The sequence below is a fragment of the Cyclopterus lumpus genome, chromosome 4, assembly GCF_009769545.1.
Source record: "Cyclopterus lumpus isolate fCycLum1 chromosome 4, fCycLum1.pri, whole genome shotgun sequence".
Lineage (NCBI taxonomy): Eukaryota > Metazoa > Chordata > Actinopteri > Perciformes > Cyclopteridae > Cyclopterus > Cyclopterus lumpus.
Genome location: NC_046969.1, coordinates 14,594,148 through 14,608,153, shown reverse-complemented (window position 1 = coordinate 14,608,153; position 14,006 = coordinate 14,594,148). Strand labels below are relative to the sequence as shown.

At 39.7% G+C, this 14,006-nt stretch overlaps 1 protein-coding gene across 2 annotated transcripts in view; it reads right to left on the bottom strand.

The window, feature by feature from the left end:
* Positions 1-1,327: 1,327 nt before the first annotated feature.
* The window catches only part of kdm4b (lysine (K)-specific demethylase 4B), a 44,600-nt gene continuing 31,921 nt past the window's right edge, over positions 1,328-14,006 (bottom strand). For both annotated transcript variants that reach the window (XM_034529950.1, XM_034529951.1), the window contains 8 exons: positions 13,179-13,255; positions 12,209-12,264; positions 11,978-12,086; positions 8,325-8,513; positions 7,684-7,860; positions 7,116-7,235; positions 4,553-4,645; positions 1,328-3,378 (listed from right to left, as the gene is read on the bottom strand). In XM_034529950.1, the coding sequence (XP_034385841.1) occupies positions 2,947-3,378; positions 4,553-4,645; positions 7,116-7,235; positions 7,684-7,860; positions 8,325-8,513; positions 11,978-12,086; positions 12,209-12,264; positions 13,179-13,255 (1,253 nt within the window). In that variant the 3' untranslated portion in view covers positions 1,328-2,946. The remainder of the gene's footprint in view (positions 3,379-4,552; positions 4,646-7,115; positions 7,236-7,683; positions 7,861-8,324; positions 8,514-11,977; positions 12,087-12,208; positions 12,265-13,178; positions 13,256-14,006) is intronic.

Below are 14,006 nucleotides of genomic sequence, written 5' to 3'. Positions count from 1 at the left end.
TTTGTATGTCATACTGTGGCATGCTTGTGATAGGCCTACTGTGGACTATGGGTGTTTAGTAAATAGACTTGGCTCTTTTCTAGATGTTCCAACCATTCAACGCACTTTACACTACATGCCAACATTTAGCCCATTCACACTCATTCATAAACATATAGCCTACAAGTCTTTTCTATTTCATACTATATGACTTATATACCTTTGGATCAAAATTAAGTATGAGACACTATAGGCTACTATTACTTTTTTAAGACACTTGTATATGGAATAATATATATATATTTTTATTTTATTGTTTTATTCTATGTCCATGTTTATTGTTATGCACCTTTCACCGAGCCAAATTCCTTGTATTTAAAACGTACTTGGCCAATGAATTATTCTGATTCTGACTATAGTCTGACTTTCTTATGACTATTTTCGACATACTATACTACGACTTTTTCAATATAATTAATGGCTTCTTTCTTGGTACATAATATAATAATAGGACTTTTGTATTATTTTTTTTACTATGAATTCATTCCTTTTTTAGTCATACTTTGTTACTTAAAAAAAAAAATGTTGGACATACTACAATGACGTATTTATACTATTACTTTTTATTACGATTTTTCGAGATACTACAAAATGACTGTTTTAACCCTTTTTTCAACATGACTATTTCATTGACTTACTTTGACATACTATGACTTTTTATAAGTCAAGGGAGCGACCCGGAGATCCATGTTCAGATGGTGTGTCTTTATAGCCGGTACCCATCAGGCTGTGTGGCTCATAAGCTGATGAAGTCAAAACAACTGCAAACAGGACCCAGACCCCTAGTGGAAGGGAGCAGCCATCACACATACTAGACATCCACTCCATTATCCAAACCGCAGGGCTCTGGAGCCGATCGTAGCTGACATTGGGCGAGGTCACCAGTTTCTCAGGGCGCGTATAGAGACAGACAACCGCTCAGACCGGGAACCGAACCCAGGCCCCCCTTGCGGCGCGGTGACAGTGCTAGCCACTACACTACACTACTATAACTTATGACACATTTTGTATGGCATACTTTTTACTATGACACCTTGATTTGTTATTCAATTTTGGATTAGCTCCAACATGATATTCCATAGCTTAACCACTGAAAAGAAAATGTCCTACATCTTGATCGATATCCCATACATGTCCATAGTGTTTTCATCTCTCGAAATGACATATAATAATCAGAAGACATTATTAGGAGACACTGACCGGGCTTTTTCATTATCTTTCCATCAGTAGTCCAATGATTTGGGACCAGAAACTGCTCTTTGGCTACTGAACACACAAAACACTGAAGAGCTAGCAACCCACTTTAATCCCTATGAAATAAAATTTCCTTGATGAATATCATTTGGACACAGGAACACATTTGTGGCCAAAAATATCATTTGTGGCGACATGAAGAAAAGAAAAAGAGAAAGGTATCCGTGACATTTACACATTTGATTCACAATACACGAGGCCTGCGGTATGTACAAAGTGACAGTGTTGGGAAACTCAGTCCATCAGTAGCACCTCTGAAGCACAAAATGGTCAGATCCGGGAAAAGAAAGCTGTACAAACAGAGTAATATGCCTTTTTTTTTTAAAAATCATGAATATTTTAGATTGGACAAGTTTGGGAATTCAAGTCAACAAATTAACATGGAAAGGATACAATAGAAAAAAAACAGATAATATACAATATTGACTTACATACAATTTAAACATAATTCCAGATTTTAGGGTTCCTACAAATACATATTTTCCTTCCAAATATCAAACATTTTCCAGACTTTGATCCTTTAAATTGACCTCAGTTTTGGCCAGTTGATGTGATAATAGGAGAAAGCTGAAATTAAACAAAGATATCACTCATTATAGTGGACAAACTGTTAACAGTAGCAATATGACAATATAACCAAAGGATATTCCTATTTTAATTACGACTGAGGAACATTCTCTGGGCTATTCTGTACTTCCGTAATTGTGTGAAGACTAGAACGATATAATGACATTTATTTTCCTAATGTAGGAACCCTGAGACGCTTTTGGGTGTGAAAAGTGGTGCTGCCAAATGACAGTTTGAATGATGTCAATACATAAAGGTCTCATCTTAACTACCATGACACATCTTCACAAAGTTTATATGGATCCTGCAGACAAATCTACTAGTGTGTGCATTCAACATAGTTCTTCTATTACAAATAATTAATTTAATATTTGACTAAGACATATAAATACTGAGTTCCCCCTACAATACATTTATTTTTTTACCTCATTCTCCCCATTTACCTCTTGTAATCAGACAATAAAACACCTTACTGAGAATATCCTGCAGATGGACAACATGATAATTTAGTTCCACCAAACAGTTTCAAAGCCACGAGTGGCTGGATTGAAAAATAGATATTTTTTTGCTGGTTATTTGAATTTAAAAAAAGAAAAGAAAACTCACCGGGGGCCTCAGTGCTCAGAGGCTGTTATAATAATTAGCTTCCTGTACAAAGAAAATGGGAGTGTGCAGTTATTGAATTAATGCAACGAGGTATGGAGTTGATACCACCGAGAGACATATTCATATCAAGATGGAGGAGAAAAGCACAGCAGCTGACCAAAAACGAAAAAAAACCACAAGGCCATAAAAAAAGAAAAATAATAATAATGTTAAAATTTAAAAAAAAAACTTCTTTAGCTGCTGCTTCAGAGCAAGCTAAAGCACCACTGCAAATACATTAACTCAAAAATAGAAAAACTAACATGCATTAAAAGAGTGCTTGTGTGTCTTTTTCGCTCCCGCCCTGAACTCTTAGAGCCGGTGGAGTAAATGTTTTTGTCCCTTAATAATAATAATACAGCACTCCGTAGAATCCACCTCCATCAGCTTACTTCCTAACGACTCAGCCTCCACTGGCTGAGTAATAATATAGTGGACTTTTTAATACAAGGGTCCTTGACTACTGTCCTGAGTGAAATGTGAATCGAGGAGGCTCTCCATGTAGGAAACGTCAACTGAAAAAGGGGTCGACTGTGGCGTCAGCGTCGGGTCCAGGGTGGACTCCGTTAGAGCATCGGTGAGGGTGACGGTCATGTCCATGGGGGTCTCAGCGTCCATCTGTATACCATTGCTTGGGGCGGCGGCATCATGTGGGTTGTGCTGGGATAGAGGTTGTGAGGTTGGCAGTATACGAATACTGTGATCTTCTGCTGCTAGTGCTCCTACCGGGGCTGTAGTTGGGGGGCAGCCCGGCTTATTGGTGAGCTCCATGAAGGTTTCCGCCATTGGAGCCGAGTCTGAGGGCAGGCGCCGGCGTTTGGCTGCTTGGGCTTCATCTGCTGATGAAACCTCCTCCAGTGGCACAGGTATGGCCTGAAAACAAACAGGTACAGACTTAGACACTCCTGATGGTACTCATGTGTCCTACGTCCGACTGTGTTATTTACTTTTTATGGTGGACTACATTTAATGTCCGAAACATAATTTGAGTGTCCAAATTGTGAAAATGGATCCCTTAAAAATGCTACACTGGAACAAAAAAGTGTCCATTGCATGTACACTAACTTCTGCCAACAATTCCACAATGCCATGCTCCACATTATATCGATGAAACCTTTACGGTCGTATGTCTCTACGCCTGTCGATGAAGATACAGGTGTCCTAAAGTCTCAGACGTAGTGATTGAGTGAACTAACTGAGTTTGGAGGATATAGCATTTTGCACCCAGGAGTATCACGACAATTAATGCGTAGAAATTAATGCGTAGAAATATTCAATTATTCTGTTGGACGGAGAGTACTGCACTAAAATGATTAACTTCTCCTCCATTTTATCGTAGACTGGTATTTACGTAAGAAAGAAAAGATATCTGCTCGCGGTTGTTCCTCGTCCCATGGCGCTGCAGCATTTAACTTCTATTTCAGGCTTTGGCCGCGGCGTCCTGAAAAACAGGCGCTTAGGAACACAACGTTTGGTACGATTGGTACGTCTCAAATTGCAACCGTATTCGACTATCCTTGCCTTTGAAACAAACATCCGATATTATTAGTTAAGGGTGTATTTAATAAAAACTCTATTCAATAAAAAAAACTCTATTCAATGTTCACAGCCTAAAAAACATAACTTGATTCTTGTTTGAATAATGTGCGTAATACACATTTAGTAATTCTTCCTCCACTAGATAACGAAGTAATTTATTAATTTACACATTTAAGTCAACTCTGCCTTCTTCTGACACAAATAGTCACATCAAGCACCCCTTTGTTTGTACTAGAGATGAAAACTAACAAACACATTTTGGATGATGAACAATCCTTTATCTTATCTTTTAAATTAATATTTCTTAAGTATATCTGCAACCACTTAGGTGTCCATTTATTAACCAATACAAGCTATTGTTGAACAGCCCTTTCTTATCATTTGCCTCATTCTGAAATCTACTTTGTCAATCAAGAGATACATCTTCCTAACTAATGCGTCTTCTTCTTGATTATTAGTACAGCATGTAGGTGTGTTAGTAGAAAGCAGCATTCGGTAATCTACTCACCAGTCTGGCTCTGACCCTCTTCGGCAGTTCATGCTCCAGCTGATGGATCTCTGAGTGTTTTAGGATCAGCTGGCTCTGGTCCTGAAACTCAACCTGGGCAGATAACAAAACTTGTGTTAAGAAAATCACATTTCCAACTGGTTTGTCTTCCGAGAGTAGAAAGCACAGTTGGAGAAGAGTACAAATATAATATTCAATGACACTCAACTTATACAAAAGAGGAGTTCTACAAAATAACCTCATAAAAGTCAACACCGCCTTGTTCTTAGTCTTTCACATCCAACCTGGAAAAACAATACAGACAATTATATTTGTTATAGTGTAGCATGCACCAGGTCCGTTTTCTGAATGTCTAGTTGTTAGTGGGGGCAGACAGTGTCACCACATTTAAGAGTAGACTTAAGACTTTCTTTTTTGATAGCGCTTATCGTTATGGCTGGCTCAGGTTTGACCGGGTTCAGCACCTATATATGTTGCTATAGGCCTAGACTACTGGGGGACATCTTAGGATACAATAAGCTCCTCTCTCCTCTTCAGTATGAATTCATGTCCCATCAATGCACATTACTAACTCTACTAGTCTTTGTGCTTTTTCACCTCACAGGTTTAGATGGATCGTGGTTATATGTGGACCGTAGTGCTTTTATTGTTATTATTCTACTATATCCACTGCTGCTGATATTTTTGGTAGTCGTAAATTTTTCATCTCGGCTACTACTCTCATATGAATTATTTCTGTCATATGCATTGAATGTGTGCAAGTCTGTTATGTTGTTCATTCTGTGCACATGACATCTATTGTACTTATGGATCCTCCTCTGTTGCTCTCCCGAAGGATTCTTTCCTTTTCTCCCTGTTTTTCCTGATCTGATGTGAGGACAGAGGATGTCGTATTTGGAGATTGTAGATAAACCTTCTGAGGCAGATGTAATTTGTGATTTTCGGCTTTACAAAATAAATTGAACTGGACCAATAATAATAGTAGTAGTAATAATAATAATAATAATAATAATATGAGTTTGAATTTAAATAGACTTTTCTTAACAAGGTTACAAAGTGCCTTCAAGAAAAAAAGCAATCCAACAACAATGGAATGAAATACAAACAACTGATACAAATAAAAATACCAGAGGATACAAAATAAAGTAGAAAATATATTAAATGGCCTGGGGGAGATGATTAAACACAGCAACATATTACATATTCACACAAGCTGTAAGATAAAAGAGGGTTTTTAGAAGGGATTTAACAGATGCTAATAATGTGGCATGTCTGATTTAAATAGGCGTAGTGTCCCATGGCTTTGAGGGCGACATCAGGAGGAACCTACAGAGCTTGCAAAGCAGAATAAGATGCAACCATCGGTAGTGAAGAAAAGAGTAGCAGAGTGGGTTAGTGATAACAAATTCAAACATGTACCCAGAAAGCCATGGATGTCTCATCCATAACAAATAGTTATATCAACAACCACCAATATGTCTTTGACCTTGGCCCTGAAGCCTGACGCTTATTTAGCTTCTTCTGTTTTTTCAGTTAAAAACAAAACCAATGCAAGGACGAGGTCAGGGTTGTGGCCCTGACACAGTGGCCAGCTGGAGACTTGTTTAATTCATTGTAACAGTGCTCCTTGTCTCCAATATGATTCTCCGTACTGCAGCCAATGGGCACAGGTGGGACGGGAGCAGAAAAAAATACAACACGGATTTACTTTATGAAGAGGAACTCATTGAAAAAAAAAAACAGAAAAGAAATGAGTTTGTCGGCGTTAACATACACGCCATCTGGGGACACCGGAATGAGACACTATATAAACCTATCCTTTTAAGCTCACCTGTACACTGAATGCAAAAAATAAACAATTGAACAGCTGGTTCAATATTTTACACATAAGTATAATTTCCCTGATGCATGAGCCGTTCAATAGGTTCAATAGCTTGTTCAGGAATTGATCTTTGTGTGTCTCCATAAACACTATCCCTGTTCCGTCAGTGTGCATGTGTTAGAAAAGCACTTACAGATGTGCTCACAAAACCAGCATCAGGGCAAAAGATTACCAACCTCACTTAACCTCATCTGCTAATGCATTCCTACATCATCTATGCATGCAAGTGACTTTCAAGATGCCTTACCCCGACACCAGTCCTCGAATATTCTTCAATTCTGCATTTTCTACTTAGTGAGCAATCTCCATATTTGCTCCATAAATTCCTCAGCATGCATCAGTGACGCTACATCCCGCTTCATGTTTTAATGCCACACCGTTTTAAATGCACTGTAATCTACAAGCGCAGGCAAACGATTCACACGTTGATTTATACCAGAACCATGGAACCAAATTAGAGGGTGGCAAAGAAATTAGACGAAGCACCCCATTACCAAAGGTGCATTCACTTAAAGTCAATCTGCAGCATAGCATCAAATTAATTATAAAACGGTGTACTTGACTCAGTGTTATTCACAAATCTAAATAGTGATGTCATTTGTTGTATAAAATGGTGACTTTCCAGCCAGGTTTGATTGTAAATGAGCAAAGCTAATATCTAATAGTTGTGTTTTTCCTCACCTGGTAGGATTTGTGGGTGTGCTGTCTGACAAAGGAAGCGTTGACAACCTCACCCTCGGGTGTGCTGACCATAATCAACTCCCCCACCTCAGGAGGACCGGTCCGCAAGCAGTCATGACTCTGAAGCAGGAGGAAGAGAAACAGGATATCGTCAAAGAGGAATACGCTTGAGAGGAAGTGTTTATGGTCGGGACATTATTCCTATAAACCCCCACACATTTGTCATTTTAATAAAACACTTCTTTTTAAAACAGCCCCCTGATGAGTAAAAAGTGTGGCATGTTGTTCAATAAAGACTTTCCACTTTTTCACAATTCAAACTGCTTTTTAAGTTTTGTTTTTTGACATTATCAAAATAGTTGATATAGTTGTTGCATTTTTTTTTTTTGTTCACCCTCTAAATATGTGCACTTATATTCATGAAAGGGTATTTGAATTCACAGTATTTAAGTATATAACAGTTGCTAAGATATTTTCTTCTGGCTTAAAAAAATTATTGTAATTAGTTGACGTTATTTCTAAACATTGTACACTGGTAGGTGTCTAAATAAGCTGTAAGAACACTCACTACGATGTTTTCTGGGTGCAGGTTGTCACAATATGAGCCGTCGTCAAAGTTGACCTCGTAGAATGTCTGCGTTGCCATGCCGATGATGGTACAGTGGTAGTACCAGCCATCACTGTTGCGACCAATCACCCTCTGGCCCAGGTTCAGACTCTGCGGGCCTTTCGCCGTTGTCCGAGACTGGAGGGAGAAAAACCCAGACAGATAATCTGACATTAAAACGAGATTAAATCTGTTTGTGTGCGCTCATCCAGCACTTGTTGCAATCAGCAGTGGTACATATAGTCCTCTTACTCTAAAAAATATTATACTGTATACATTAGTATGAATACCGAAAGATTAACTTTTCATCCACTAGAAGTCAGTTCAAAACCCAAATGAATAAAACCTAAAGAAGAGGCATTTAAACTTGCGTTAACACGAAACAAAAAGTGGTACCAATACGAATTCAGTTGTAAAATATACATTAATACATATTAATGTGGGCAGAGGCTCCTAAAAACATTAAAATCAGATACTCTGAAGGGAAATTGTGTTCTTCACACCAAATTGTGGTGTCACTTTAAAAACGATCCCTTTTGTTGTCCTAACCGTACCCAATTACCTCTTTTAATGGCTGACTATTTCTCTTGATTTGCACCTACCTTCGAGGAGCCCCTTTTATGCTTGTGGCAGGTGACGGACACCACGTAGGGCCAGTCAGCTGGCGTCATGACGACTCCAGCAATTTGGGCGCAGGTGACGTGGAAGGAGGTGGCACAGTTCTCGTACGAGCACTGGATGCAGGCGCCACGGTTCCGATTGGCAGTCTTGCCATGGCAGAAAACACACTTCTACAATAAAAACAGAAAATACAGACTTTGGTTGTTCCCTCATGGACATTCAGTTAGAAAGCAGGTTTAACAAACTCGGAGTTCAACTAACTGATGGAAAGCTCTGAGTTTCTGGTTCCAGAGTTTCTACAATCAACTTTGAGTTTGTTCACTCCGAGTTAGGCTCCAGCTGGGTGAAGGGAAAAAGACATCAATGGAGCTGCCATATCAAGATTCACCATGGCAACAGGGAGACAAGAGGCACAGCCGCCATTTGAATCCAGTGGAAGTAGAGATATTAATTATGTATCTTTAATTTAAAAGAGAGCCTGATTCGGAAACAGGGAAAAGTGTCGACAATGTAAAACAATTGTGTTTTATTCTGTGTTACATTTCCTTAATGGATGACAAAGTGGTGGAATTTGACTGCAGCATACATTACATTTTAAATCAATTTGTGCAGCAGTAATCTGACAGGGACAAAACACAGAAGTAAGCAAATGAATATTATTACTGGCTCCATCTGAGCCAGTAATAATATGATTGGTGATTTAAAAAAGGTTCAAATACAGTTGATTTTCAATTTCAGACAGTATTCTGTGGCTTTATTTCAGCTAATTTAATTTAAACCCGGTCTCTGAAATGGTGTTAAAACATACAGACTCTAAACAGTCTGTTTAAAAATGACTTTTAAACTACATCCTGCAGCTGACATCAACCAACAGATGTCTGTCTACAGTCACACCTATGTATATTTATATTTAAAAAAGAACGTACACTCAACAAGGAGGTTATGAGCGTGAATTGATGTTCTTTAATTTTTTTATGTGAGGGGGTCGAGGGCAAAACTCGCTGATCAAAGTAATGACTGACAGCTGAAAAATGCACAGAACATGCTTGTGCAATCATGGGTGTAAGGAGTGCTATGAGATTCTCTTTGAGACCAGACTGAAAACGTCAACACTCTCTTGAAGAACAGCGAGTTTATACCAGCTTCCTGAACCACCAATGGCATTTCAAAAATAAATAAAAAATCCCATCTTTCTTTTTTTCCTCTGCATTCTTTTTGGTGTCTTGCATCACTTGTTCAACTCCTGCTCAATCAAACGAGGAGTTTGCTATTCCCCCTTGGAAACACTTCCTTTTCCAATCCCTCGATTCCAGCCTCACAGCCTGAGTGTGAAATTACCACCAGTCAACCAAACCTTTGCCTTTGGCCGGGAAGCTGGTCCCCTCTCCAGAGACACTTTGACATGTGACACCCTGCACACAGCATCACGACATTCATTTTTAATTTTAAATTCACTTTGAATCCTTCAACCCACCATGTCCCCCTTGTCTTCAAACCTTCCTGCCCCAAACCTAATTTGTTCCTCGATTTAGGTAAAATGGAGAGGACAAGGGCGAGCGATGAAAAGTCAGGAAGCACCAAGGAAAGAGAATAACAGCATGTGAAGAAATCCTGTGGCCTGTCAAAGAGAGTTATCCTCTCAATACACCAGGGTAGGTATGTTTCAGAGTACCTCTGTTCAAAAATATGTATCTATTGAGAAATCACCTGCAATGAAATACAATACAATAATATATAATGAACTCTTGACAACATCCCCAGTTCCAACAGACAAACCTATTACCAACCAGCTTTGACAGCTACCTCATCTTAAGAGACTGGTACCTTTCTTTGTACTTGTTTTATTGGGGTTATCTATCATCGCACTCTCCGTCTCCCCAATCCCTCACTCTCACTCTCATCCTTCCTCTTCCTCCTCCTCCTCCTCCTCCTTTGACAAATCACACTGCGAGCAGCAGTGCAGCGCATGGCCGATCAATACAAAATAAAACTTATTTATTAAACCTGCAATGCGGAACTTTTTGTCTCCCCTCTCTGGCAGAGAAGTAATTACACAAAACACTGGTGAAACATGCTGATGACGTACGTCTGCAGGTGAGCCCTCAAGTCTTCCTGTTCAAATAAGTTTGCATTGTGTGAGCTTGTTTGGCAAGGGCTCGCATGTAATGCATGTTCATTCATTCATTCATTCACATATGTGTATGAATGAATGAACATATAAATTAATAAAAGTTCAGCACTCCTTCTTGTCTGTGTCAATACTTCATGTTTGAAGTGCAGGAAAAACAGCTTGTGTGATATTTCACAGGCTGGTATGGTTTTTAGTTTCCAATGGCTGGAATACTTTTCCACTGCTGAAATCACAGGCAGGTGGTGACATGACATCTAGTACCAACAGAACTCGCACAAAGTAGCATGAGTTGCATGTCCATTTGTTTGTTTTTGAAAGAAGCCAACAACAACGACCTTATGAGCATCCATTTATATATTTTTTTTAATGTCAGATTTTGGCCATATTCTCTGGCAGCATAATAAATGTTGTATGCACACAATATCCGCCCTCTAAAGTAATATGAAAACAAAAAATCATTGTCAATCTGTGTGTTGTTGCATGTAACAGGCAAATTCACCTGGAATGGTCGTTTTAAAGATCGTACGATAATTTATTTAAGCAGCTTGCTTTTCTACGCTTGAGGCTATTTTCTTACAGGAACAGAAACTGCAGTGCCTCTAGGCGTAAGATACAACACTACCTTTGGGGAAGGTACATTTTTGAGAAATGACTGTGGCTGAGAAATTCTATATCAGCTATGACAAAAGCCACTTGGTGCCTGAAAACCAAATGTTTAAAGAGAGAGAGAAAACACAGAATGCTGACCACACTGCAATATTAACTGGTTTCCAAGTGTGCATGTTCACATTCGATCAGCCCAGTCATCCGAATCATTAGACCGCAGAGCTTCTTCTTATGGTCTTTTAAGAGATGGTGGAGGAAACCTGCTTTGACAACACTTGACACAAACGTCTTATCTACTACAGATTAAACAGAGAGATGGAGAGAGGTGACATTATGTGTAGATTTGTTATAATGCACCAGCAAGCGCTGCCATTGTGAGGTGGGATCATGAGACTGGAAGATAAGCAGAGACTGGGAAGAAGGGACGGAGAGAAATGGGGGACAAGTTGTGTTCAAAGACACGGCAGCAGTGAGGAAATCCAACCCACGGGATCGATGCAGTTTATTTGGCGCAGTGAGAAATGACAGCTGACTATTCAGCCGTTCTCCTCAGCACATGTGTACGTCATGTCCTCCACAGCTCGCTAAAAACGATCTATCCATCCACCAGGGCCAGTAGGGAGGGCTACGGAGAGAGTGACGGATACAGAAGCAGCGAGCAGAAAAGGCAGACGTTTGCTTAAATGTGGGAAAAGGCCGAAGGAGGGAGAAAAGGAGATTGGGTAAGTAGAGAGTTCCATAACGCTGAGACAAGAAAATAAATTAAACGGCTGCATAGAGTAGGTTAGTAACTAAGATGGCGACAGTAAAGATGACCTGGCTTTAGTTTGAATGTTGATCCTCACATTTAACTATGAGAGATGAATGCCTTTTTGCTTAATCTCGGCCTGAATTTACCAGATTCTTGCGTGTATCTGGAACGGCACCAACATCAACCGGCTCCCTCTCAATGGCGTTGACGAAGCGAGCTTCAGCTACAGCGATGGCGCAGATGACATGAACCCACCTGGTTAAAGAGGAAGAAAAGAGCAATGAGATGCTACATTCACCTAAAGACTCACCTAATGTCCGAGGTTTTGTTACTTTAAATTTTGGACGCAAAATAAAAGCTATAAATATGCTACTGACCGGTTGTCTGTGGTAGTCTTCAAAGCTCCTCCCCGCAAGTTACAGAGACAACACTCCTGGAAAACCAGAAGCAAATGAGGATTAAGTGTGTAGGCAGAGATTGAAATTGAAGACAGTGACACAGATCATCTGAACCCTCATATTTTGGTCAATTCAGTCTTTTTCCAAGCAAAGCTTTGGTTTGTTTTTGCAATAGCTGCTGGGGTCCATAATCAGCTAACTAACTAACTAACTAACTAACTAACTAACTATCCATCCATCTACCTACCTGTCTATAACAATCTTTACAACAGCTGACTTTAGTAGAAGTTGTGAAGAAATAGAAGCTGCCGGTCCTGACAACTTTGAGAAATATCTTCATTTATTTATTAAGACTCTCAATTCTAAAATCATATCCAAACAGCCGCCCCTTTTATTTTCTATGTACAGTGTACAACCCTGACACTGGCAGGTACGCGTAAACCAGCACTCATAGGCACGCCGCCCCGTGACACTTCAATATCATATTTCCAGCCTGGTCGCCCATGAAAAAGAATAAGAATTTTCTCCACTCTTCCTACTTGTACATCCTGGCTCCCACTGCTCTTCTTCTCTGCTCCCGTGGCAGCTCAACTTCCTCTCCTCAACTATTGCTGTCTCTCATGTGTGTCAAAGAATGGATTTAAAAACATGATGTCACGACTCAGATATACATTTTTATTATACATTTTTAAACAAGCTCATGGTATTTTCATATTTTTGGACCATTTTCCATAAAGTGTAGTAGGAAAAAGACATTGGCATTCCCTGCACTACGAGTGGTCTTCTGCAGCGCGGCACCTCCTATTGGAGCTATGGGTGCCGATGGATGCATTTCATATGCGGCAGCAGAATGTTTTCATCCTAATACTTGCAGTTCTGGAGAAGATCAAACAGTTTTTTCGAGATTTGCATTGAAACCCTATGATCATAATGTAGTGCTGCTACTCACCACTGTCCAGGCTCCTGCTGCACACCTGGAGCACATCCAGGAATCACTGACAGAGTTTGGCTTTACACCATAACAGCCTATGAAACAGGAGAGGATAATTGCTTCACATATCTTCACTAACATTTTGCATTTCCCAAGCATCTTCTCAATGAAGTGTAATTGTTTTTAGTAAGGATGGGCTACATGGAAACTGGAGTCAAGCTCAATTTCTTTTGAAGGCTTCCAATTTCTTTGATAATTGCGATGCACTTGATACCATACCTTTGTTAACCATTTTGTTAGAGCGTTCCCTTTATAACTTTCACAATCTTCTCCTCACAATCTCCAATTTAAGCTTCCCAATCAAAAGGCGTGTACGTTTACATCGCACCTTGACAGGTCTGAATCATTTTCAGTTGAACGTCCACTCAAACAACGAGGAGCAAAGAAATGGAGCGCAGAGCTGGTGTTTTTGACAGGAGTTCTTTCTGCTTCATATCCTCTCTTCAATAGCAGCGCTGCTTCCCAGCTGAGTTCCGCTTATCCCTGGATCACTAATGAACTGGCCTTTTTAAAAAGGTGCGCACCAGCTTTTGGGATAATAAGAACCCAGGAGGTTTGGTGTGTGTGTGTGTGTGTGTGTGTGTGTGTGTGTGTGTGTGTGTGTGTGTGTGTGTCAAGCCTCAACAACTGCTCACCCCTGCCATAGTTTTAGCTGTAAGATCAGCTGATTAGATCTTGCTTAGTCTTTCCACCAATCGGCAACTCTGTTAAATAAGGGTTTATTTCAACCAAACCAGAGTTGATGTGAAGATATGCTGACTCTACAGTGTCTAAGAAGTTCTCATT